Genomic DNA, 26,980 nt, shown 5'->3' on the forward strand with positions numbered 1-26,980 from the left:
GTTTGCTTGTGAAAACGTTCTGCAAAAGGTTTATTTTTCTCACTATCTGTGTGCAAGGACATACACAAAATCATGATGTCACCAAAAAGTAAGCACACCTAAAGTGAGTTGCATCACCATTTTTTTCTCCTATTTTAAAGAGAAGATTGACTTCCCTGAAATGAGAAAAGACACACTATATTGTAAACGTGAACTGCAAAGAAGCATTAGCAGAATGGTACTGTTGTGCCATTCAGAATGTCAGCAAATTGAAAATCTTTTACAGAGTAATTGCATTGGTCAAGAAACTGCGTAATGCTTTGCCTGGAAATTACATCCTTTTGCAATTTAACACACTAACCAACACAAGATAAATGATTCTTGGTTTAGTTTCTGGTGGCAAATGGGGGAATGACATGGGAGTACAAAAGGAGTTGATTACAGAATTTGGAAGATAAAAGGCAGAAAAGATAGACAACAACAAACAAATGTGAAACATCTCATCATATAAGCAGAAAAGCAAGACAACAAGAAACAAATGTGAAGCATCTCTTCATATATCACATATCATATTAGTACCTCTTGATCAACTTGAATTCATTTGAATTACCTGCTTTACTGCAATTGCAGCATATTTTAAATGACACGCTGGTTAAAGAAATTCCTGTAGGTGGTGATCCCTCCTCTGTGACTACAGGATATTTTACTAGGAGATGTTAGTGATGCTCTTCATTAACAGGAATAGCCACAATACAGTGAAGGAGAGGGATTACATATGAGGTATCACAGTCTATGCATTCCTACACAAGTGTGGGAATAGCCAGATGAGCCCTGGAAGAGGTAAACTGCACTAGCTGTGACAAAGGGACCTTCTGAGCATGGAAGGACTAAAGCATTATAAAAAAGCAGCCAGTAGCAGCATGTCTGTAGTTGTAAAGATAAGGTAGAGGCATTTGTACTCTGGTTTAACCTCCATCCAAGCATGTTTGGCACAAACACTTGTTAGCCATGAACAAAAGAATTTTTGCTTTTCACCATACCTATGCCAGCAAATGTAATTATTCAAATGCCTACAGGAAGCAAATGCCCAGCAGGCACATGCATGTTCTAATGTAATTCTCTAGCAAGCTCTGAAAAGCAGCCAAAGAACCACAAAGAAGTCCAACTCTATACACAGCTTTCTAATATTTCTAATACATAAATAGTTCCACTTGCCTCTACTCAATAATGTTTTCATATGGCATCCTCTGAAGTAGAAGAGAGTTGTAGAGTACATCTTTCATTTTGCTGGATCTCTCTAGACCTACAGAGCTCCTCTAGCTCTCTCAGACAGTACTAGTTCTACATCTCATGGTCCTAACAGTTTGTTTTTAACTTGAGTCTGGTTTTAACTTGATGTGATGGAATTTAATTTTATTTGCATTCTTGCTTCTCCAAAGTGCCCAAGACAGCTTTACATAGATAAAACTTGAAATTCCCAGTTTACACATGATGTTCAACTGTGACGATTAGCTGGATGGCTGCCTGTGAACTCTTCATCATAAATTTTCATTCCACACATTTAAAAGTGATAGGAACATGAAGTGGACTTCAGAATGTCTCTGCAAAGGGCCTAGACTAATCTGTAATAATTTCAGAACATGGTAGATTCTTATTCTCCTACCAAAGTACCAGCACAGATGTAGCATGATGGATTGACTGATTATTATATATACCCACTTCAAAATATTATTTATTTCTGCTGTCAAAACTGGTGCCAAGCTTTGAAACAGGATGGACAGTTAAATACTAAATGTATCTTAATTCTAGCTATTACCTTCACTTCCCTCAGTAGATGGTATTACAACATTTTAAAACTCAATTGTACTGGCTATTCCTTTGTGATGTATGCCTTAAAACACAGAAAATTTTGTGATCTGGTCATTAAAAGCAAGAATGCAGATGTGAAATTATTTATTTGCCTCTTAATAATCTCATTGGTACATCCAAACTGGAGAGCAGAACTGAATAGCCAGTTTATTTCTCATTCAAACTGAGCCACGAGATACGTGAAATGATAGAGCCAGCAGTAAAGAAGAAACAGTAGCCTGGAGTTCCTGACTTTTTCAAATGCCTTTCATTTTTAAATGTTTAACAAAAATTTTTATTCTTTCTTAGTTTCTATGCTTACAATTACACTTTTCAGACTCAATATATCTAAAACTAATTTCATGTTTTATATTTACCCGTGTGTATACATGCTGTGAAAATAAAAATAGCTCTTGTGTGTAATTCAAACCTGAAAGACACCCCAAATATTTGGCCTTTCATGGCAGTCCCTGCAGGAAAGAGCAAGCAGAACACAAAAGCAACACTCATTCTCCAAAGCTCAAAGTTTCTGAACATGGCTCAATGTCCAGATGGAGATTGGTGACAAGTGGTGTTCCTCAGGGGTCCATATTGGTGCCACCACAGCGTGGTATCTCCATCAGTGACACAGACAGAGACACTGAGTACCCCCTCAGAAAATCTATCAACAACAGCAAACTGAGTGGTGTGTTTGCCACACCTGAGGGATGGGTCAAATCCAGAGGGACCTGGACAAGCTTGAGAACTAGGCCCAGGGAAACCTCATGAGGTCCTGCACCTGGACCTGGACAGCTCCCGGCATCCACACAGGCTAGAGCTGAACGGATTCAGAGCAGCCCTGCCCAGAAGGAACTGGGGGTGCTGGTGGATGAGAGGCTGGACATGAGCCAGCAATGTGCCCCTGCAGCCCAGAAAACCAAACACGTCCTGCATTGCATCCAAAGCAGCATGGCCAACAGGGTGAGGGAGGGGATTCTGCCCCTCTGCTCCACTCTGGTGAGACCCACCAGGAGTGCTGCACACAGTTTTGGGGTACTCAGCACAGGAAGGATATGGACCTATTAGAGCAGGTCTAGAGGAGGGCCACAAAAATCATCAGAGGGCTGGAACATCTCTCCTACAAAGAAAGGCTGACAGAGCTGGGGTTGTTCAGCTCACAGAAAGAAGACTGGAGAAATCTTAGCGCAGCCTTTTAGTAATGAAAGGGGGGTTAAAAGAAAGACAAGGACAGTCATTTTAGTAGGGTCTATTGCAACAGGAAAAGGGGTAATGGTTTTAGAAAAAAAGAGGATAGATTTAGAGTAGGTGTAAAAAAGATGTTTTATAGTGAAGGTGACACTGCAACAGGTTGCCCAGATAGGTGATAGATACCCAACTCCTGAAAACATTCAAGGCCAGGTTGGATGGGACTCTGAGCAACCTCATTTAGTTGAAGATGTCCCTGCTTATTGCAGTGGGTTGGACTAGATGACCTTTAAGGTCCCTTCCAAACTAAGCTATTCTATCAATGTGTATACTCGGTTGTCTTGGATGACATACACACATCCATCCACATATGTGGGACCTCCATATGTATATTTTCATCTCCCTCAGGAACAGCCACTGGCAGTTCAGACTGTCAGAGAGTATTGGAATGCCCTTAGTGTTCCAGTTCCTCCTATGAATATCCTATTAAATTGTCTTCCTGTTGATCAAACTGTTTTTTAGGGACCAGGGAAGCTGGTGAGGCTTGAAGAAATGTATTAAATACATCTCACTACAAACTGACGCCTTCCTGTATGCATGAGGTTGGACTTTGTTGGTTTTGGCAGGAGTTTTCTGCAGATCCCAAAAAGCTGATGAATACAAAAGCCTGTCTCTTTCACATTTGTTCTTTTCTACGTCATTATTTTCACATGATGGACAACTTTTTTTCTGCTTAACTTAGACTCATTAAAAAATTGCTCCTGTGGCATCACTATGTATATGCTACCACACAGCACTTCTGGTCAAAGGTGAGAATTCAGCGATCCCTTGTTATTCCTTATGTAAGTATACAACTGCAAAGAAACAACAGGAAAGCCAGACTTGCAGATGACTGCACAACAGCTATCTCTGCTATGTTTGATACGCAGTCTACAGGAAACAACAGAAACTTTCTCATTAGTGAGGTTTAGATCTCTTCCATGGTAACCTAAGTACAGGTCTACCACATGCACGTATCCTGCATCAGGGTTCCGATAGCTGAGCTTCTCCTTTTCATTTCATCTCCTGTTTCCTAGGAGTTTGATGTTTTATGCTGAAAATTAACTTGTTTTCTAGGAATTAAGAACCATTTTCTTTAGGAAAACTTGTGTAAGACTCATATTATTTGACATAAATATCTTCACTGTCTATCTGAATTAGTGACATTTGGCTTCCTTCACAGACAATGTTATACAGAGTGAAAAAAAGCACTTCTATGGTAAGATCTACCTGACCTACATAGTAATTTAATTCTGGATATCCGGAAAAGTAAGAAAAGTATTTTTCTCCCAATTGAATATTAAGACATCCTGGCATGAATGGGTCTGATTTAGATTATCTACCCTGTAGACATCTGCCCTTGATCAGACGATCCCACTCCCAGGTGGCCCAAATTGGACACAGAAGACAAACAACTTTATTCATCATTTTTACATAATGACTGTGGTTAAGCAAAACTGAAATAGAAGACAGTATCTGTGGAATAAGAAAAACCCAGTGTTTACTGCTGTGATATGAAATCAGTGGCTTAACAATCTAAACAGAGACAGCTTATCAAGCCCTTACCTTTGGGGATAGTAATCTGACAGCCCAGGTCACAGTCCTGCTGCAACTGATAAAAAGCCACTTCCTGCAGCCGAGCACGCTCCAGCTCCGAGAGGCTTTGAACGGGAACTGACTTCAGCCGAACACTGCGCCCTGACATGCTGTTCCAAGTGAAATCACCCTGCAGGAAATCAAATGGAAAAATACGAAGCATCATATGGTATGCACAGTTTAATAAACAGAACCATCTCTTCTACTACTAGAAAAAACAACACAGGTTCTTCTCACCAAAAGGCCATTTTCTTGGACATCTCTAACCTTTCAAATATCTTTATTTTCCCTACAGCAGCATTCCTTAAAAGGGATACAGACATACAAAACAAGAAGTCAATTTTGTCTGAAGCCATTTAATCAAGTATTGTTGCAAAAACACTAGGATTCCAGTAACAAAAAGCACAAAGCAGGGAAGGGGGAAGAAAAAAAAAAGGTACCCTTGTCTGCTTTTCCCAGTTTATTTTCTCTGTCCAGTATTTGATGTTACTTAATTCTCTGCCTGCACTATTGGTCAGAGCAGCAGACCTCCATGGTCTCCCACATATTGCTAATCCAACTCCAGCAGACTTGAAGAGTGCACTGGCAGAGCCCCTTTTCCAACACCACCACTGGCAGAGCCCCTTTTCTCATCTCCTCCTTATGACTAAGTTGAGAATGTGATTGACTAAAGGACAAGATTCTCCATGTTTTTGAACAGCTGCAATGACAACCTATTTGTTAACATTTATAGAGGAAGACAGCATGAGATATGCTACATCTCTGTGGGTACCAATTATGCTTGGAGAGCAAACTGAAAGCTTTAGCTGTTGCATATCCCACCTGTGAGAACCTACACAAAAAACTATTCTCCTAGTATTCAGCTTGGGCTGGAGAAGCAATCATCACTCAAAGAGAAGAGCGAGCACAAAGACAAGCTTAAAGCCTGACAATTAACTTAAAGTAAGACTTCCAGAATTCATCTCAAAGAGCACAGATTAGTACAGGGAGAGAAAGAATTTGTTTTTCATTCTAACCATGTTAAAAAATAAACATCAGTCTTGTCAGTAAGTACAACCTGATGCAGCTGCTGATAATGAAAAAACTGATGCACATCAGCTGGGCAGTAAGAAACCCACCAATCTGTCTTTTATCACAGCACAGGAGACTTAAAATTAATAAACTTCAGTCTCATTTTCAGTTTAAATTTCAACATCCGTACCTTCACTGCATTGTTTTTTACTGTAAACTTATGATTCATCTGTTCTGCACATCCATCTGCAGTCAAAGGATGTCCACTGACTTTAAAAATTATTGGCTGAAACTCCTTAATATAGAAACCAGTAAAATTTTACTTTACTTAGCAGTTATGTATCCTTTGTATGTAAACATCTTTGTGCACATATCCATATATTTTGCCCATATATGTGCATGTATATTTATATACACACATACAACCTGTACATACATTTGTATTTAAACATATATATGCACACCTATGATTGTGTGAGTGTATTCATATAGAGGTATGAGATAAAACAAATGCGCAGCACCATTTAGCAATAGAGATTAATGGAATTACACAGTTAACACTCTTTTGTTGTGATTCATGAAATATGTTTGAGTTCAGCAAAGAATTTTTTCTTCTTTTTTTGCCAGAGTAGTTTTTGTAAGTTTTGTAAGTCATTAGGCAATCACATTATTACCTAAGATTACTAATAAGATTACCTTAATATCAACAACTGGACCTCAATATCTTAATGCATTTTCTATGATCAATGTCTTTATAGTGTTTCTATGCACATGGGCCACATATGCAAAACTTCTGTGCTGTCCCAGTAGTTGACCACTGTAATTTGTTACTTCATTTTTTTGCGTCTTCACCTGTTCTTGCCCTTCTGGTGCCTTACTGTTTACTAACCAGATTTAGTAACCTCACACTAATGGTTTGCACAGTGTTACAAGTCAAACTTTGTAGCATAACTCAAGCAAAACCAAACCAGCAGGAGTCACATAAATCTTATTTGAAAAACTGCAAGTAAACATTTACATTTTTTTTAAAGCTGTTGTCATTTATAGATAAAAGGGATCAAGAACAGCATCCAAAACCAGACAATGTGTACAACAAAACTAATTCCTTTCCAACCCTGATAATGCAAAAAAAACTTTACAAGCACAGAAGTATGCCATTCAGTCCTCATGAACATATAACATATAAAGTATTCTACAATCAAAATGGTACAGATAGAGAAATATAGGTTTTTATGGTGGAGTTTAGGGGCATTTTATCTTAGTTATTTCTCCATCATGAGCATTTTCATAAACAAAAATATCACTGATATATCTACCATAAATATTTGAAATCCTAACCCTTAATATTAAAACAGGAATGGGAAGCAAAAATTACACCCCTAAGAAAATGTTAAGGTAAGAGAATACATGTCCTGTTTTCTGTAGACCACAAAAAGCAAGTGCAGCATGGCACTTTTAAGAATTACCACAAATTAGGCAAAAGTTCCTTAACTGAATTCTGCATGAACACACGAATTATTCCTCTTTTTCAGGAATGAAATAGAATTATGAAAAATAATTTATAAATTATAATGAAATGAAAAACCAATTACAATACAATTACAATAAATGAAAAAAGGTTTTTATTCTGCCAGTTTGCCAAGGCCCCCATATGTTCCTCGTGCTCACTGTTTAGCTAAAAACAGTCATTTGCAACATTTGCACCTTGCAATGCCACCACAGTGTGCAATCATTCTGCCCAATTGCTGTGCACTAAAGAAGACATTCCTTTTCAACACTTGATGGGTTTGATAAAAATCTCTGCTAGGTCGCATTAACATAGGTTTTTATTATGCTAATGGAACACATGACTAATAAACTAAAATATTTTTGGAAAATTATGTGGTAGGTAGGGCCAATGAAATCTCCTAATCTTTAAAGGCTCAAGACATGTTTCCTTGAAAAATTCTGTTTCATTTTGCAAATATATTTCACTTATATATCACTGTCTTCTATGAATCAAAACACAATATTTGAGAATTTAATCTATTCAAATACTCCTATGCTTTACAAAACACAAGGTAAATTAAAGGCCTCATGATCCTCCCAAAGCACTGCACAGTTATACAAACAGCCTGTAAATTATTGCAAAATCATCCAGGCTTGGGAGAAGTCCAGAAAAGTCAAGCTCCCTTGAAGAATGGGTGCTGGCATAATTACATCTGCCTAAAGCTATTCAGCACTCTGTGGGGCAACCAAAGGAGGGCAGGGCAGCACAGACACGAAGAATATTTTCTATGTCTCTCTCCATATGAGAGGCAACACTTTACCAGCCTAATTCAACAACAGCCTGACCTAGCTGGAAGCTTAAAATGAGCAGAAGATCTTTAAGCAACAATTCAGAATGACATGTTTGTTTTTGAAATTCATGCCCATATGCATTCAGACGTAGTACACATGTTGCTCTCTGTTATTCAGATTATAGGACTGTAGGACTGAATATGCTCTGCAAATGAGTCTATCACCAAGAAGAAAAAGGCAACACACAAACAGAAGAGTGTAAACAGAAATACTGTTCTGGGATAAAGTGATCACCCTGACAGGACATCAACTGCTAACTGCACAGCTGCCTTTATCAAAGAATTTTATGAAACCATAATCTAGACTAAAAGCTTTCTCTGTTTTTCCCCACCAACCAGTCACGTATTTTTCCTCTCAGGTCCACAACTTCAGGTACATTTTCTCTCTGGCATGCCCATTAACACCTAACATCTTTGCTCCACTCAACTGATCAGTTCACTTACCAGGTAACTACCTTAAATATCAGAGCAGATGACTCAGCAAAGAAGATTACTGGAAAACTGCACCTTTTGCCTCCGAAAAATCTGAATCTGTCAATTTTCCCTGTACTTCTTGTCCACAGTCATAAGCACAATCATAAGCACATTTTTAATAAGATGCAGACTGCAGTTTTTCTGATATTCTTTCAAGCATTTTTTCTAATAGGTTGGTGTTTGGTAACTCCAAAATAAACATTAAGTGGTACATCCTGACTTAAGTAACACCATGCACCTAACTTACTTTTAAGCATGTCTGTGGGAATCCAGGGCATCCCTCTGGCTAACCTGGCTGTCTCAAGACCCTGGCAGGGGGCTCAGAGACATTGGCACAAAGTCAAAAACATCTGTGGCTTCGATTTTAGCCCATGGAAAAGGCTGCCAACTTTGTATAAGGAATTACAAGAAAAAAGGGTTTGAGTAGTATGGTAGTTGAATTAACACAGGGTGTAAAAGAATTTTAGGGTTTTAAAATAAGGGGTTCAAGGGGAAAAGGTGGAGGGATTTGGGCGTTCCTGACCTTCTTCTTCCTCTTCTTGCCCCCCTTGTCTTGCTGTGATTGTGGCATTTTTCTACTGGTTTAAGGTAGAGAAACATTGTCCAACATAAATGATAGATATTGGCACATTATTGTAAACATAGTACACGTAGTTTTGAGTATAAAATGGTAACACCACCCCTAACAGACTGACCTGTTAGGCAGACCGCAGCTCCTTGAGAAAGCACGTTACAGATAAGAGAAAATAAACAACCTTGAGAAGCCAACCCTACGCATTCAAGACTTCTTTGGCTGCACGGGCTGGGAGAAGAAGACTTTTTACCATCTTGGGGTCACCTTGACCTCCAGAACCCTCAGACATGTCTAAGCTATTCTTGTGTGCCTCTTTCTCCTGAGCCTCCAACAGAAAATCTTGCAGATGTCTTTTAGAAAAGCCTCATTCTTCTTTTTACAGAAACTGGCTGACAACTGCATAGAATGCTGAATGTAGATGCAAATCTATAGGCAGTGATCAACCTTGATTTCTGTGGAGTTTTAAGCCTTAGTGAGTTATGTGGATGGGAAATAAGGTTGGGAAATAAGAACCCTCACATATCACAGTTTTATAAAAAAGAATTTAATGCAAGATGGAGAGTGTAATTTTTGTCTTATGCCTTATTGCTATTGTTAATGACTTTGGTCTGTATTCATTTAGGTGAACACCATTATCAGATTAGCTATCTACTTCTCATTAGTCTTTTGCTCAAATCCATTTGAAACCACTAAGATCAAAACCAATTATGTCTACTTTTTTCTATCCTAGCAACTTTTAGCTATGTGCTTGTATCTAGATGGGCATCCACTATCAAAGAACTCAGTGGTTTTGCACAAAAAGATTATATTGCAAATATTTGGCAAATATAGTATTAGAGTGTTTTACTTCTGTTTGTTTAATTACTTCTTTAAGCTTCCTGAAACCATCTATCACTGCCACTTTGCAACGTTTTGCTTCCCTTGGTCATTTATTTCAACTCTCTCTACAATTATTTCCAGACTCCTCAGGCATAAACTCTCACAATTTGGCTGTTGGTACAGGTAATCCCTCTTCATTTCCCCGGTGTTGCTGTTATTAAGAACCAAAACCAGTTCTGAAGTAAAAGTCAGTTGCTTCAGTACAGCTACATACTCTGTGCTATTGAATCAACATACAGAGTACTGCTCCTGGACAGGATGAGAATGAAGGAGGAGGGGGAAAACTAATTTAAGTAGCCCTTTAAGCATTACATGCAGTTAAGAACTGCATGGAAACTCCTTTACTACTGCCATCCTAGATAACCACCTGAAAATTAATGAAGGGTTAAAAAGCAGTAGATGGTACAAGTGTGCTATAACCTGACTCTCTCTGCCACCCTCATTTCAGATGCTCTTCCATAGCATCCACAGCTCAGCGCATTACAGGCAGCACACTGGTTTCCAGCAGGCATTGCAAACTACTGCAACCTAGGATGTTCTCAGATCACACAGATGCTCCCAAGTGTCTGCTACTACTGCAAAAGAATTCTTTCAGATAAATTAAATGCCACCTCAACGCTATACAAAGAAGCTCAAAACTTGCTGTGTGACATCAAAGCATTCAGAGGAAGAGATCTAAACATGGATGTACAAAGTATGGGGCCCCAACAATTAATCTTCATTAAAAAAGACTGACTTCACTAAGGTTGTTATCTAGGGTGACATCCTGTTCCCCTTGACGTCAGTGGCAAAATTATTAATATAATGTCACCACTAGGAATAGAGTAAGTACAGCCCAGATGATTGTGTGTTAGTTTGAAGCCTTGCACTAAAGTTACCTTATCTCATGCTATATTGTATTTATGTGCAGTTTTGTCAGAAAGATCACATCTTACAAAATACTGGTTAAGATATCAAAACTACTTAATGGCAATTAATATAACCACTGGTTTGACAAAGACAGACACTTCCTGAAATCCTGTCTCATTCCCAAGGCTGGAATTCCATGTATTCAGGATCAGTACTGCAAGGCAACCCCTGTGGGAACACTGGAAAGCTGCATTCCACTCAGGGGAAACAGAATTTACAGAAATACTTCAGCTAGCAAGAAGGCATGAACCCATGTCCAGGTAAATATACCCATTTCAGACTATTAATTACAGTGGTGATTTCCATTTATCAGAGTAAAAACTAACTTTAGTCTAAGGATAAACAGAGAGCAGAACAATGAGCATGCTTTTACAGCAGTATTAAAATTGTTGAAATAAAGGGGAAAATATTTCCGGATCAACCTTTCCAAGTTTTCTAAATGCCTCAGGATACTATTTCATGTTTAGAGTATTTAAAAAGCATTGTCTTACAAAAACCTGATGTGTAATGGAGATATATTTAATTCCTTTTCTGACATTAATAAACCTGAATGACGTACAAGGGTATTGCCCAGCAAAATATTCATCCCTAATGTATGGACTCTATACTGAACTTTTTCAACAGATCCAGAAAACCAACCTCCAGAAGTCAGAAAGTTCCCCTAAAATGCATCAAAATATATGGTCAGATTTTTTGGATTTCTTACTTCAGCAGATATCAATATTTCTTAAGGGATTTATCAGGAAGAACCACAATTAAACTAGAAGTGGTCAAATACCTTTTTGGATGTTTCAAAACAGAGACAGAACACCTTAAAAAGCCCAGATCCAACTTAAGAATTGCAGTTGAAATTTTGTTGGTCTTCACATAAATAGATTTTTGAGTGTCATCATGCATGAGAGAGAATTAAGCCATATTGCAATACTCTGAATTTTGCTGCAGATTAAGGGTACAAGCAGTGCTGTCACAACAATGAATGCATGAACAAGCTGAAAAACTGCAGTATTTAAACCATCTGAGAGCATAGTAGTAAGCTACAAAAGTTTCATCAATCTCAACACAAAAGTTTTGGGATAGCCTAGCTTCATTATGGGAATTATTTTCCCTTCTATTGGTTCCTTTACTGTACATTTCAAGAGGCTGGTGCTAGGTTTATCCAAGTGTTAAAACCTACTCCTGCTTCATTTGGAATAACAGCAAGCTAATGGCAGCTGAACCAAAATCCAATACAAAAAATACAATAGCCACATAAATATTATTTTTAGTGGCAAAGCTGCCTTAAATAGATCACACACCAGTTCCTATGACCAACACAAACAGGATCCCAAGAGCCCTCCGTGTTCAGCTGCCTGTGAAGATGAATGAAGAACCACAGCCATGATGCACTGAAGACTGGCATGGACTCTTCAAGTTTTCCTGTGCCATGGGTTATGGAAAAGGGGGATTCTGTCCTGAAGACAACTCTTGCTCAATACTGCAGGTTACAGTAATCCATTCATTCCCTGAGTGCCATCTATTCAAGCTATGTTCTTACTAAATGTAAAGCTTCCAATGAGATTATGATTATTGAAATAGTGCTCTTTCTCCTATGCTTAATGAGATTAATGTTAAGCAAATAAAATAGTAAGGCTGAAACTATATGTGAAGTGTATTTAAACAATCTTAAAGAAAAAATATAATTATATGTCCTATCTGGATATATGATCCTGAAGTGGTACAAAATATCCTGAGGATATACAAATTAGTATCTCTGCTTGTTCAGCACAAAAATTAACCATTTCTGCACCCAATTAGAGGTATCAATGTCGCCACAGCCAATGCTTTGAACAGTTAGGAGTGGCATCTATTTGTATTACGGTCTATATTAAAGAAAAAATTGCAGCATTTTAGAAGAAAGGAAATTACCTACTATTTAAAAGAGAGAATGCATGTGAAACAGTACACATTGTAATTTCCAAGCCTGCAAAAATTGTATCTGCCAAAGTATTCTACACAAAGCTAAAAATATGTATTTGAGTATTTTAGTTTACTTCCTGGATTTTGAGCTTTTAAGACTCATGCAGATTACATGATCTAACAAGGATACTGTCAGATTTCATAATGAAAGTTAAAATCAAAGAATTCTATAGCTCCAATAACTAAGCTGTGACCAACAGTATAGTCTTTAATTCAATACAAAACTCTATTCTTACTGTTTCAAGTGGTTCATACCAGTCTTTTCTATAAACTTCTGCGACTGACAGAAAGAAAAATGAGGTCTGTTGCACACAGGAAAACAGTTATCCGACTACCTAAATACCAGATCTGGCTGGAAAACAATTCTAGCGCATTATTTTCTTCTTTTGGGGGAGAGTGAGGCTGGGAGTGATTTACTTGATAGGTACAAAACGCAAGGCATTTCTAAATATTTACATTTGGTGAGTAAAGTGACAGCCCTCCATTACACAGCTAAAACACAAAGGACATGGGAAGACGTCTGTACTACCTGACCTAGAGCTAGAGTTTGAACCAGGCTTTCACACAATCATTTAGCTTGGAAAATACCTCTGAGATCATCATGTCCAACCATTGACTGGACACCATCATGCAAACTAAACCGCAAGCACTGTGTGCCACGTTGTCATTTCTTGAATAACTCCAGGGACAGTGACTCCACCATCCGCCTGGGCAGCACATTTCAATGCTTAACAACCCTTTCAATGAAGAAATTATTCAGAATGTCCAACCTGAACCTGCCAAGGTGCAACTTGAGGGTATGTCCTCTCCTACTGCTGGATGCAGAGAGCAGTAAGATCCCCCTTGACCTTCCTCTTTCTCCAGGCTAAACAATGCCACCTCCCTCAACCACTCCTGACAGGACCTGTGCTCCAGGCCCCTCCTCAGGTCCACTGCCCTCCTTGGGACATACTCCAGCACCTCAGTGTCTTTCTCGTGGTGAGGGGTCCAGAACTGGACACAGGATGTGGGGTGTGACCTCACCAGTGCCCAGGACAAGAAGAATCACTTCCCTTGACCTACTGGCCACACTATTTCTGGTACAGGCCAGGACACCATTGGTCTTCTTGGCCCCCTGGCACTGCTGGCTCATGTTCAGCCACTGTCAACCAGCACCCTCAGGTCCTTTTCCACTGAGCTGCTTTCCAGCCACTCTTCCCCCAGACTGGAGAGATGCCTGGGGTTATTGTGGCCAAAGTGCAGGACCCAGCACTTGGTCTTATTGAACGTCATGTTGCTGGGCTTGGCCCATGGATCCAGGTTTACCCCATCCCAGACAATTGCCCTACTCAGGAGTCTACTGCAACATCTCCCCCCTGCTATGCTGAATCTCAGTAGAGATTGCCAGTGGCCTCCAGAGCCATCTGCAAACTCATTACATGAATGGCTACTCTCAGAGCTGACTTGGACACCTCTAACAGTGACCACCCACCGACTCTGTTCTGTGACCATGTGTGTTGCCTCATGTCCATTCTCTTTTTCTGTCTGAGATAAACTGTCTGAGATAAATGCTGAAAAAGGGTTGCAGGAGCCATTTTCTTATTTGAGGAAGTTTTCTTTCAGTCATGAGTTTATATCACCAGACAGCAGTGCTGCAGTGTGAGTGACACAGGAGTTCTGGAAGGCAGGGACAAGTGCATTTCAAACATGCAACAAGTAAGCAATTAGCTTTTATAGAACAGGAGTTTTCACTTCTTTTGCTACATAATCACTCTGCACTTCAGTTTTATCACTCTCCCACTGTGTTCACGTGTGCAAACACCACCCTGTGCTACACACTGATGTCATGCAGCCCAGGACAAGTCTGTACCAGTGAGCGAGTTACAGTGCTCTGCCAATCTACTCCAGTTTATTGGGACTGCGTTTCTTCCTTTGTTTGTTGGGGTTTTTATAAGATTGGGGATCTAAAATTCCACCCACACCAGCAGCTCTTTTGATGATTCTGTCTCTTTCCTGAAGACCCCGCAAAGACATTCTCGATGGAAAAGTTCAGAAAGTACACAAACTCTAATTACAAGGAAAAATACTGTGAGTACAAAGATGTGGCTTTTCACTCCTTAGTATAATGAATACTTTTCATCCATGCAATTACTTTTCCTCTTCTTTCTATGCAATGAAGCACAATATGATTGATCCCTTTTTGCAAAGCACAGGACATTACATTAGGTTACAAAGGACTATTTTGGCATTGCTCATAAAAAATTTACTGTTTGCACACAAGACTCTGCTGATTTGCCATTAAGTTTAATACCAAACAGAGCTTAAATATTTTTTAAGAAAACATTTCAACTATACTGGAACTATACAAACAGCTCTGAATGGATATATAGCAATAGGTCAGACTGATGGATCTTTGTATGCAATGGAAAGATCACTAAAAAGCACCTTAAAGCTCACCATTGTCTATTAACATGGAGGCTTGTTAAAAATGTGACTTCTAAAGTAAGGAATGCAAAATGGATCTACACAAATAAAAACACTGTGCTGCAACATCAATTTTCAGGAATAAGGTGTATTTTCTAAACTGCCCCTCCAACCTGAAGGACCCTAAGTTCAAACTATGCCCACCAGACATTCCGCCACTTCTTTCTTTGTTTTAAAACAGCACATTTACTTTAGACAGAAAAGGGGGAAAATAGCCATAAAGTTCCCACTGTTATGAAAAACAGAAACAATTGCTAGAGTTACAAGCTCCTTGCAGACCGAGCCAGATGATGAACAGCTCTGGGTCTCTACTTTCTTGTGTGCAGTTAACTCAAATTTTAAAATGCAACAGTAACACAGCCGTGGCCATAAAACCTGATGCATACAGAAACTGTTATCTGCCAAAATGAACCTATGCAGCAGCAGCTATCATGCCATCCACTTTCAAAACCCCTTTATCCTGAGCATATTTTTCTCACAACTACCTGGGTTATGTGCCCTTCATGCACAGAGCATTTAAAAAAGGATAAACATGTCACCACAGACTCCAAATCAAACCACCTGACGTAGCCACTAAAATACAAATCAGCCTAATTACACAGTTTGGTTTCCAAACGTTAATGCCACTTCTCATTCTGTAGTTTCATTATTCTCAGTCTTTATGAAAAAGAGGCATGGTCAGGAAACCAGTCTGAAAACAAACAGTATTTGAAGGCTCTCAATTTGTTGATAGATTTCCAGAGCCTGGTAAGTGCTTGGTAGTGCCTGCTTTTTTCACCACTGAATCAAAAGGGTTCAAACCATCTAAAGCCCAAAAACATTAAACCTGATGTCACTGTGAATACTACATTCAGACCATGCTCTCCATCACACTTACCTCTATCCTATGATATACAAGATTGTTGGGTTTCCTTACCCATTAACTGAGGTCTCTTTTGTCTTCACTGTTCTTCAGTATTTGATCAAATATTCAGGCTTGAATTAAGGACACAGATCCAGATATGCTGCATCATAAAATAAATTAAGAATAATGTTGTTGACCTGCAGCTGTGTACTAAGAAGCTGAGAGTGAGCCTGGCTGGAGCAGCTGCGACTCCCGGGACATCTTTTGCTGCCAGACGTCATGAATCTTAAAGAGGAAAAATTATATTTTCCTTTCTCTGCTTTGAAGCAAGCTGAGAGGCTGGCCCAAGGAAAAGCTCAGTCACACAGACAAGTTGTGACTGGGTTCCCGCTTCTTACTCCAGAGATCTGCTGAGCTAGTATAAGGAGCTGTGAGGAAGGGGCAGATCTCCTCCCAAAAATCCTTCAACCTGGGGATGTGCAAGCTCAGAATCAACTGCAACTGCCCCAACTCTCCCTCTATCAGGAGCAGCCAAGAGTGTTGGACATGGCTGCTGTGGCACCTTAGAACACAGCAAGGAGCTCTCAGCAACTTCTGCCTGAACTTCTCACACAGAGCCTTTTAAAACACCTTTGAAAACTTATTCAGGCAGGCCAGATAAATTTATAACATAATTTGACAGCAACAGCAACACAGAGACTGAGCAATTTTACACAGTCTGCTAGGGAAAAAAAAATCCTTGATAAAGGTGCTGCTTCATAAATAATGTCTGTCATGTTCACAGTCCCCATACAGAATGCTGTCATCTATAGTGTGTGGGCAGAGAGAGTAGGAATTCGTGAGAAACAAACAGTGAATCACCAATTATTCTGATGGCAGCTCCGCCCTGTGTGGCTTTTCACCAAGTCATTCTTCAGAGTGACAAGTTTGTTTGTCGGCTGGCACGACCCAGCGCTTCATCAGACTGCACACAGAACCATGGGCTGGAGTTCACGGCAGTGGTAAAGGAGATTATGTAGCGTAACTTTCTGGATTTTTTTCCCCTCCAAATATCTACCCAGATGCTTTGTCTAAATCAGCAGGCTGAAGAGATGCCCACCAGCCAGAGTATGAGAGCCCCAGCTCAGAAACGCACAGTCCCTCCTGGGTTGACATCTTGGCCATTACCCTGGTTCCTGGTAGCACCAAATTCGGACATCAGATGTCCTAATTTTGGAGCCTTATGAAAGCACAGGGAAATCAATGCAGATGCCTCAGCATTTTCAGTGCCTCTTAGATCTGACATCAAATCCTCAAATTATGCAGCTCCTCACCTCTATTTCCAGCCTCTTTCCACACCACTGCCCAGAGCTGAGAGGTGCTAAGACCAGCTGGTGTGCTGCATATTAGGCATCAAACCATACAAGATTTCCACGGCAAAAAAGCTCTCTTATCTGCAGAGAGAGCTGAATAACCTCAGCAAAGTACTGTCACTGGCTGTCCAGGTGCTGCAGACAAAGAGCACTGTCCTGCTAGTCCTCTCGAAAATATGCTGTATATTTGTAGTCCTTGCAATCTTTCTTCAAAAACAAGTTTCTTTAGCCCACATATCCCTTGTGCCAATATTCTCTGAGTTGCCTTAATGAGCAATACTCTGCTATTTATATAACTGGAAATGGGGTTGTGCTCCTTCTTGAGCCTGGCTCACTCAAACCATGTGATGGAGGAACCGCCATTTCCAGCTCTGCAGCTGCCCTGCAAACAAAGTATCTAAAAGTCACCAATCCTTCTTGGTAGCCCGCATAAAGATAAAAGTTAATGTCTGTGAAGTACTAAGATAGGCTGTGCCACCTTTATTTCTGAGCTTCAGAGATGGGTTTTTTCTTTTATCTTAGATTTTTTAAAAAGTGAGACAACGTTGGAACTATAGGCACAAATTCATATTTATTGGAAATATAGATTGACAGAGTTTCCTTCTTAGAAACTGAATTCTGCTTTGACCCTGGATTCTGCAGGTTATTCACTATATACTAAAAGTGTTCCCTGCAAGAAAACCCAGGGTTCTTTGGAGCATGGTGTTTACACTGTCTAGTTGAACAGCAATGCATAGCCATCAGAATTAAATGTTATAACACAAAATGTTCACAGCTTACGGAGAGGTTATATAAAATAAACCCTATCAGCAACAAAAAGGAAGAAAATGAACATTTATTTTGTTCTTTGGATTTATTTTTTTTGCCAGAACACTCTAAAATGTTCATCTTAAAATTTTGAATTGAGCTTGGCCTAAACGCTCATAGCAAAATTACACGCTTCTGAGATCGGAACTTTGTCATTCACAGACAAGGAGTATGGGATTTTTAGTTTATTTCTTAATTGTGCAAAATTCCAAGGACTCATTCACACTCTGGAGAGGTGGAGGATTAAGAGAACCAAATTACAAGGCATTGAGCATTCCTGTGGCTGATCTCTTGTTACATCAATGACCAATTCTAGACATAAATGCCTCATGGGACTGCCAAAAATAGCTCCAGAAACAGAACTGACATAAAATCTCAGTTTTTTTCAGTGGAAAAAAAGTGGGATTTTGTCTTAAAAGAACATTCATGAAAGATCTGTTTTCGGTGGACAGTGACAATGGCTTGATGAAAATCTAAAACCCATTTGCAGGTAAGAATTATGGTTTTGGTCCAAAATGTGCTAGTGCGCTCCATGGGGGCTGCCACTCAAGAACTTTGTATGTCTAACTATCTATCTTTCCGCTTGCAAGCAGGAGCTCCTGCGACAGATTCCTTCCTCCACCTCCAGGGATGGCATCGCACCACCAAAAGCCCTCCAGGCTCATTAGAAAGAACCTGGGGTATAAAACCCACTGCAGAATAGCTTCTAGGAGACACAGTAGAGCTATTGTGAATAAAAACATACTGGATCTTTGCATTTCCACGAAAAGTAACTGAAAAACACTGACTAGTTTAGTTCAGGCTTTCCTATATTCTTATTTAATCTCTACCGTGGAGCCTGAGAGACAGACTGAGCATCCACAGACATACAAGGTTATATGCACCAGGCTCAGCTGAAGCAGCTCATTTAAAAATAGAAATAAATAAGAGAAGTACAACAACCTCTATTAAATTTACACTTCATATGATCCTAAGACCTGTGAAAATAGAGAAGTGGTTGCAAGTTGCATATGCAAAAAAGGCACTTTAATTATATCTCCGCTGTCTGGTCCAGTAACCACAAAACACCCATCTGCTCTAGACACTCTCTGCTTGTGCCTCATAATCTCTAAAAAGCAGAAAGCAAATAAAAACCAATTAAATATATTTAACTTGGAGGATTTTATCTCTTGATCCTAAGTGTTATCCATCACCAGAAACCGATGACACCAAAAGAGATGACCCAAGTACTCCGACAAGTTATATTAGACTCTAACAAAAGCCCATGCGTTGAGACAATGAAGAGAGAACATGCACATGAGGAATCATTCCCCTTTCCAGAAAAGGAAAACATCATAAGGAGCTGCAGAGACTGAAAATCTGATGAAGAATAGACAGGCCATGCTGGAGGAACCAAAGCGGGTGCTGTTGCTGTAATCTCCAAGAAGAGTATGCTCTGTACTTTCTCAAAGACTTTTAAAAGCAGCCAAACGTATTCCGAGCCACTGCAACATCCTGAAAACACCACTTTACAGCTTTGTTTTCATAAAACCACAGAGCAGATTGTATTTTTAGTGTAGCTCCAAAATCAGGTGTGACAAGCCAGCACTAGGATACAGCCCACACCTCACCGGCCCTTGAACGACAGGGACAAACTCCCACCTTTGGAGGGGTTTAGATATCTTACCTGCAGAAAGAAGAGCAGAGAGAACTACGGACTTAACTGATATTTTGGAAAATGCTGCACTATATTTTAAAAAAGAGGGTGCAGGAAGAGTCTTGTCCACACCTCAGAGGTAGCTGCATGGCCAGGGAGAAGCTTGCAGCAGCTGCCCAAATGTCCAACCACAGCTCCAAGTCCTGTTTCAGAAACCAAGCCCAAAGAGCATAGGCCATACTCCCAAAGCATTTGAAAAGACACGTCTCCATCCACAGTCTCCAAAGGAAAAACAAACATAAACAAACTCAAAGGCAGACTGAGAACCTATTTTTAGATAAATGAAGAGCACAAAAGCTTTCCAATGTCCTCTCCTTACCCCCTCTTCTATTTCTTGTCTTCCCCTCCCCTTGTTCTCTGTATGCCTTGGTTGTTGACTGTCAACGCCCTCTGCTCCTATTTAAAAATTTTAATGGCAAGCTAGCAAGCATCCAATTATTTTAATATGTCTGTGTTAAGTAGTCACAGCAACACCTCTTGCCAACATTATTACTACTGCAGTTAAAATATATATTAGTCAGCTCAAAGATCCACAAAAGCCTCTTCGAATTTCACCTTTTGTTATTGATTGAGCAAAGTGTTTAGTGAGAAGAGGAGGAACCAAAAGAGTGGACTTTAAGAGCAGTATGAAGCTCTTGCAGAAAAAAGGCACACAGACACAGGAAGTCAAAGAGCTTTCACTGCAGTATCCTTGTAAAACCAACAGCTGCCTGCCAGGTTGAGCTTCCTGCTGGATCTCACACTGCTGCTGTACAAAAAACTGCCCATCCCACAGACACCTAACAGCACTACATATGGCTTTTGAATTTTTATCAAACTCTACTCACATCAAAATACCACAGCACTTCAGCTTACTATCAAAGGTTTTCAGTAACATATGGGTCTAGAGATTAATTTTGAGGTTTACGGGTTCTAAAGAGTTATTATCTGCATTATGCCCTTTAATGAGGTAAACAAGATTATTTGACACAGCTCATTAATGATTACAAAGAATACTCAAAGGAAACTCAATCTGAAAGCCTGCATTTTGAAATGAGAGGGATTATACACTTAAGTATCATTGCAATATGCTTCTAAAAGGCTGTGGATGAGTTTTAGCTGATCGCCTTAACATGCTCTTTGTTCTCCAGATCCCCAGAGATTTCCTACAGGAACTTCTGCACTAGGGGGGAGTCTACCTCATGCCAACCTCCTTCAGAAGTTACATTCACGTTAATATAATTACACATATGTACTCACGTAAGTGTCGGGCTCTTCAGAGAAGTCACCCTGCTTTAGCTTCAGTATGACAATTTTCAATAGCCGAAGTTGTTGCTATTTGTTCAGAAACAGAGGACGACAGAAAAAAACTGATATAAATAAAACTCTTTAAGAGCCTTTACTCAGGTCTGAAGAATTCAACAGCTGCATCCCATTCAAAAAACAGAACAGAATAAATATCCTCAGCTACAAGAATGGCTTTCCAGGGGCCAAGCTGAAAATTGGGTACATTTCTAAAAGAAAACATTGATTTTAAAGGCATTTGCAACACTTGCACATTTTGTGGCATTTTTATGAGCTAAAATATCTTTGTAGTATCTGGTATTCACTTTAAAGCTTTATCTCCAGGAGGTATGTGAAAGTCTAGGCACATCTCATTGTATGTATTTAAGGAAGGAACATAATAAAACTCCAGTTGTTGCAGAGAGAAGCCTGCAGGTGTGCTCTCTGTGCTTTTGGAAAGTGACAGCCTGAGAACACTGTATACAAGAGAAGTTTTGGTAAAGATGGATACAGCTAGTCAATAATCATTACAGCCAGAAACTGAGGGAATAATAAAAAGGAAGCATTTGTTCAATAAACTTGGTGTTTATTATTCCACAGAAGGCTACTTCCCTTACATTCCTCCATTCAAATCCTCCACTGAGTAAACATTAAACATGCTTTTCCCTCTCTGACTTTTCACATAGCACAGAATTAATGAAAGTGTATGTTACTGGTGCTATTACTCTTATTATTATTATCATCCATACATAATTAATCACAGACTGAACTGGATTATCCTTCAGGAATCCCTCAGACTTTGTGAAATTTCACCTTTTCCATTTGACAGAGAAATGAAAGCCAGTAATATCAAAAGTGCAAGCTAATTATGGATGTTTCAAATGCTGACACATCAGCTGTGGAGCAGAGCAGACTTGCAGTGGGATTGTGTTCAAAATACCACCATCTCTAACTAGACATTCTGAGCACCACTTCCAACCAGCAGTGAGAAACAGGAACTTTTGGGGAAGCAATTAATTTCGTTTGGCTCACAGAGATAAGGGCAAACCTCCAGAAATGCCTTTTTCCCCATTTCCTCCCATGCAGGGAGGGAGCGCAAGGTGGCCAGCACAGAAGTGAATGTCTATACTGTGGCTAAATAGTGAACATGTAGTGAATGAACTGAATTCCTCCATTAAATACCATTTTTCCTGGCTGCTGAGCAGCTCACCTGTGCTAGTAAGGCTGCAGATACATGAAGCTGCTTCTCAATGGCCAACTCCACAGCTGCTTGATAAAACGTGGGGTTTTGTGGCAAACTTGCCAACAAGCTTCCCAAGGCTGAGCGTTCCTTCAGCCCCAGCCTCTCCCACAGTCCCCTGAGAGAAGAGAACGGGCAGATCAGGCTGCCACTGCCTGCAGTGCACTGACCCGTCCCAACAGAGCCCAAACCACGCTGCACACACACAAAGCTGTGGGCCTTGCACTGTCCACTAAACACCTCAAGGCTACAGTCCACGAATTTAATGCCCAACAGTGAAAATGTCAGCTGCAGATGAACCTGCCATTGCTTAGCTCGTTGTCTGCTGTAATTCCCTGAAGTCCAATTGCCATTTACAGCCATGAGGCTGGGTGGAGCATCCCTGGGAAGCAGAGATCACAGGCTGCATTCTTCAGCAGCTGCAAGAGTCTTTTCCCCTCGGAGCTGGGCATATGCTGAGCTATGAGGAAACAAACAGCAGTCGGTCGCAGTTTTCAACTATAACTACTACTGGCTTTCAACTAATTCCATGCCAGCCTCTAAAGGAATGGTTTCCAGCAGCACAAAATTTCACCCTGAAAATTGCCCCAGTGAGTTCTGTTACGATGTGAACTCCCACAAAAATGAACAGCAGTACAGAGAATAAAATACCAGATGAAACAATAATATACTCATCACGAGTTCTGATGCATTGTGGCTATGTAACTAACAGTAAGTACTAAAAACCAATATAAATCTGTGATGCTTTAAGCTCCTTGACTTTTACTGTCTTCACTCAAAAAAATCACCCATAGCCTTCAACAGGAAGAGAGTCAAAGCTCTTTCAAGTCCATTAGGGACTTGGCTATTGCTAGTCTGCCCTATACAGAAGGCATTCAGGTTTAAATGGACTGCAGAGAGTAGCAGGGGGAACTGCAAAGAGCAGAGAATCCACATATTGCAATGACACAGTTAATACTGTCCTCCTCCCTCATCTTTTCCAAAGGGCTAAAACTGCCCTCTATCTGAAAGCAAATCAGAAAACAATAGTACAAATACCATCCATAGTTCACACTTCCAAGAAACTGCTTGAAAAGCAAATAATCTACCAGACTGCTTTCCTAAAAAAGCTCAGTTTTTCTGCTAGTTAATAATTACAAAAGAATTTTCTCAAATTTACTGATGATGGGAAAGAGCACTGCAGTTAGAACATTGTTTTCTTGTAGAGAACTGAAATAACATTTTTTTCCAGATTTCCACTGAGATGCTCAGTGGAAAAATGCCCAGTATCCTAAAACATTTCTCTCTGGAAATTAATTTCACTCTTTCCTTCCCATACAGTCTTTTATGGATGCGCAAAAAAGCACACAATAAAACAATATACAGCCTTGTAAAGCGCATTGAAATATTAATTTTTGATATCTGAAATGTTTGTCTGTGAGTTTATTATACAGTATTCCAAATCAATAAATATTTTCTATCAGCCTAAAAAGTTTCAGGTTGTTTTTTTTAAATAATTTTCTACCATTGCACCTGAACAGAATCAACAAGTTCTGTTTGGTTAGGTTTTTTTATACAAATAGGTGCATAAAAAAGAAGACCAATCTCCTTCATCTAAACCTTCAGCTTTAAGGTAAAAGACTAACATGCCAACTATTAAAGCATGACTGCACATCTCAGGTTCTCATTTATTTTCAATTCTTCTGGTAATTACACAAGTAATTCTAAGAATCATCCATCATCCTGATGAAGATGCCTTTACAAAATGTGCCTACTTGTTTTTACACAGTACCATGGGTGAGAGGGTGAGAATAATTTCAGACATGCGACATGCAAGGTGAACAGGTTTTTCAAACATTAGATTACCCAGACAAAAACTCCCAGAAAATTATGAGAGAAAGAGGGCAGGAGATGGTAGAATGAAGAGGGAAGAGGCACTGACCCAGCTCGTTTATCTCACTGGAGAAGAGAGCAGGCTACATTCCACAATAAGCAATCATTTCCATCATAGCACCTCACACAACGGATTTGAGTTTGCCTCGCCTTTTACAACAGGAACTGGAATGTGCCAAGTGTCACTGAGCCCAGCAATGGCCAGCAGCCATCCACCACCTCTCCACCAGCTCCTCGCTGTCCCTGCATGAGACAGGAGGCTCCTGGCCAGGGGGAGAGCTGGCAGAGGTGGGGATGCAGCCACAGCTGTCCTCCCCCAGAAGCTCAGTGCCAGTGTCCTGCCCACTGAAAGCACTCACCTGCACCACTGGGACTCAGCCATGAGCCGAGGGGAAAGTCCTGAAGGCACACAGGCAACCTCAGCTGTCACCACTTTAGGTTTCTAACCGTGTTAGCCCATTTTTCTTCCGTGTTTTTCTCTAGTCCTACTACTCTGTGGTAACTACTCCCCCTCCTGCCCTTCAGCCCTGCAGGACTTCCACAAAAGGAAAACAACTGCTGTACAGTGCTAAGGCAAATGACAAACTAAGCAGCTTTTAACATCACAAAAGAATACAGCAATAAATCAGAAGGATGAGGAGGGAAAAGGACTGTCATTTATCTTCTGCTTAATACCCCTCCTGTATTACAGCACATACAGTATGTCAGAAGCAGTATGATTTTAAAGATAATTACTGCTTGTAAACTGTATTCCCTTTTTACCCACCTGTGATGAATTATCTGAGGCAACTCTAGAGAATGGCAGTCCAAGTTGCATCCCACTGGCCAGGCTGTGCCCCAAGGGATGACTCTGTCCTGCTCCCAAACACTTGTCTGTCATCAAAGAGCATAGCCTCTCAGCAGACAACCATTTTGCTGTGTAATGTAGCCCTGGGCTGGCCATACAGACTCCTTCTAGACAACACCATGGACTGCCTTTGCAATGCCTAAAATTAAAATAAAATATATTTGCCCTTATTAAAACATGATGCACAAAAAGCATTTGATAGTCTACTGATCTGTGTCCTACAGCTGCTTAGATTTATGTTATGCTGGCATAAAATCTGCAAATGCTTGAAATAAATACAGGACTTTTTTTTTCTTAACAAAATGTTTGAAAGGTCACTTTGTAGTACACTGCTGTTGAAGAAAACATTATTAATCAGGATGTTACCTCATGTTTTTATTTGAGTATCTTGTTTCATAATTAAGGATTCACATTTTGAACGTAAAAAATTATACTGAGTGTTTGTTTCCCACTGACCTTACCACCAGATTTGCTCATTCCAGTTTGAATTAATAAGGCTACTAAATCACTCACATTTGTCCTCATGTAAACACAGTCACAATCTGCTGCTTCACTCTTGGTCACATTACACACTTCCTCACAGACTTTTCTTTATATAAAAGGCATCTTCTGTATAAAGACATACCTTCTGGACAGATGATAAACTCCAAACTGCAGACATTTACCTTGCCAATAGTACTGCGTTGCTATCTAACGCCAAGGATGGAAAATTTATTGGCTTTGCTGACAGCCACCATGGATTTTAAAATTCCACATGCCAAAAAACATTCATCTAAGTCATCATGTGGGTTTTGTGCTGTTCTGGACCGAGACCTGTTTTCTAAATCTTGGACTCTTCCTCACCAGTAAAACAGCCCCAGGGAAACCAGTGCAAAACACAGATACAGCTGGAGCCCTGCAGAAGCTGTAAGGACTCAAGATAAAATGTGGAAACAGATATGTGTGTGTCTGAGTTACAGATATGGGTATCCATGTATCACTAGTTGAAGATAAAAATACCTTACATTTAGAACAATTCATTGACAAAACAGTAATAACAGAATGAGAACCCTCAAGTGTTCCAGGTTAAGAAGCAGCGGAAAAAAAGGCTATTCCAAGGACTTTCCACCAAGGCTGAGTTACTGTACACCTCTAGGTGTGCTAGGGCAGCCTACAAAATTCTCACTGTGCCTAGTGCATGAGCACATCTGAAACAACAACAAAAACCCCACCTACTGATACTTGTAACATGCTGAAACGAGTTATTACCTGTTTTAATTTGCTGTATATTTAACAAGTTTCATGCAAAAGTACCAACAGGGCCTAAGCATAAAGAGAGCCATGCAGGATACAGGTTATATGGTCCTTTATAAGGTGCAGCGTTTTCCAGTGTTATGAGCTAACCTCACCTTGTCTATTATACCATGATAGTGAATATTCCTGACTATTCTGTTTGTATGTCATCATGCTCTGAAGATTCTGAAGGTTTCTAAGTGCTGGCAGAGACAGACCCCACTCTCCTCAAAGGGGGTTGTAGAGGCCCAGAGAAGTTTGCTTTAGTCACAGGGTTGTCACTGCCGTGCCAACCCTGACTACAGAACAAGCACAGCTTCGTGTACATCAATTATATTTTATAAATATTCATCAGGAAGTGTGTGACCCCCAGGGCTGTCCCTACACTTAGGGGAACACAGCGTAGTGCAATTATTACCTGTGTTAGCACTGTTAACTTGCAGCTATGGAAAGACACTACCTGCTACCTGCTGAACAGAATAAAAACGAATGTATTTTCAAAGTGTTTTGCCAGTCAAAGAGCACATGCATGGCT

General features: G+C 40.0%; 1 protein-coding gene across 7 annotated transcripts in view; it reads right to left on the minus strand.

The window, feature by feature from the left end:
- ARHGAP6 (Rho GTPase activating protein 6) overlaps nt 1–26,980 on the minus strand; it is a 312,106-nt gene that overhangs the window by 53,298 nt on the left and 231,828 nt on the right. For 5 of the 7 annotated variants that reach the window (XM_012569631.5, XM_030280769.4, XM_030280775.4 and 2 more), the window contains one exon: nt 4,618–4,777. In XM_012569631.5, the coding sequence (XP_012425085.4) occupies nt 4,618–4,777 (160 nt within the window). Of the gene's footprint in view, nt 1–4,617; nt 4,778–16,168; nt 16,463–24,685; nt 26,725–26,980 lie in introns of those variants that run through there. The other 2 variants (XM_072933881.1, XM_030280797.4) reach the window with 2 other exon arrangements.

This window comes from Taeniopygia guttata, chromosome 1, assembly GCF_048771995.1.
Source record: "Taeniopygia guttata chromosome 1, bTaeGut7.mat, whole genome shotgun sequence".
NCBI lineage: Eukaryota > Metazoa > Chordata > Aves > Passeriformes > Estrildidae > Taeniopygia > Taeniopygia guttata.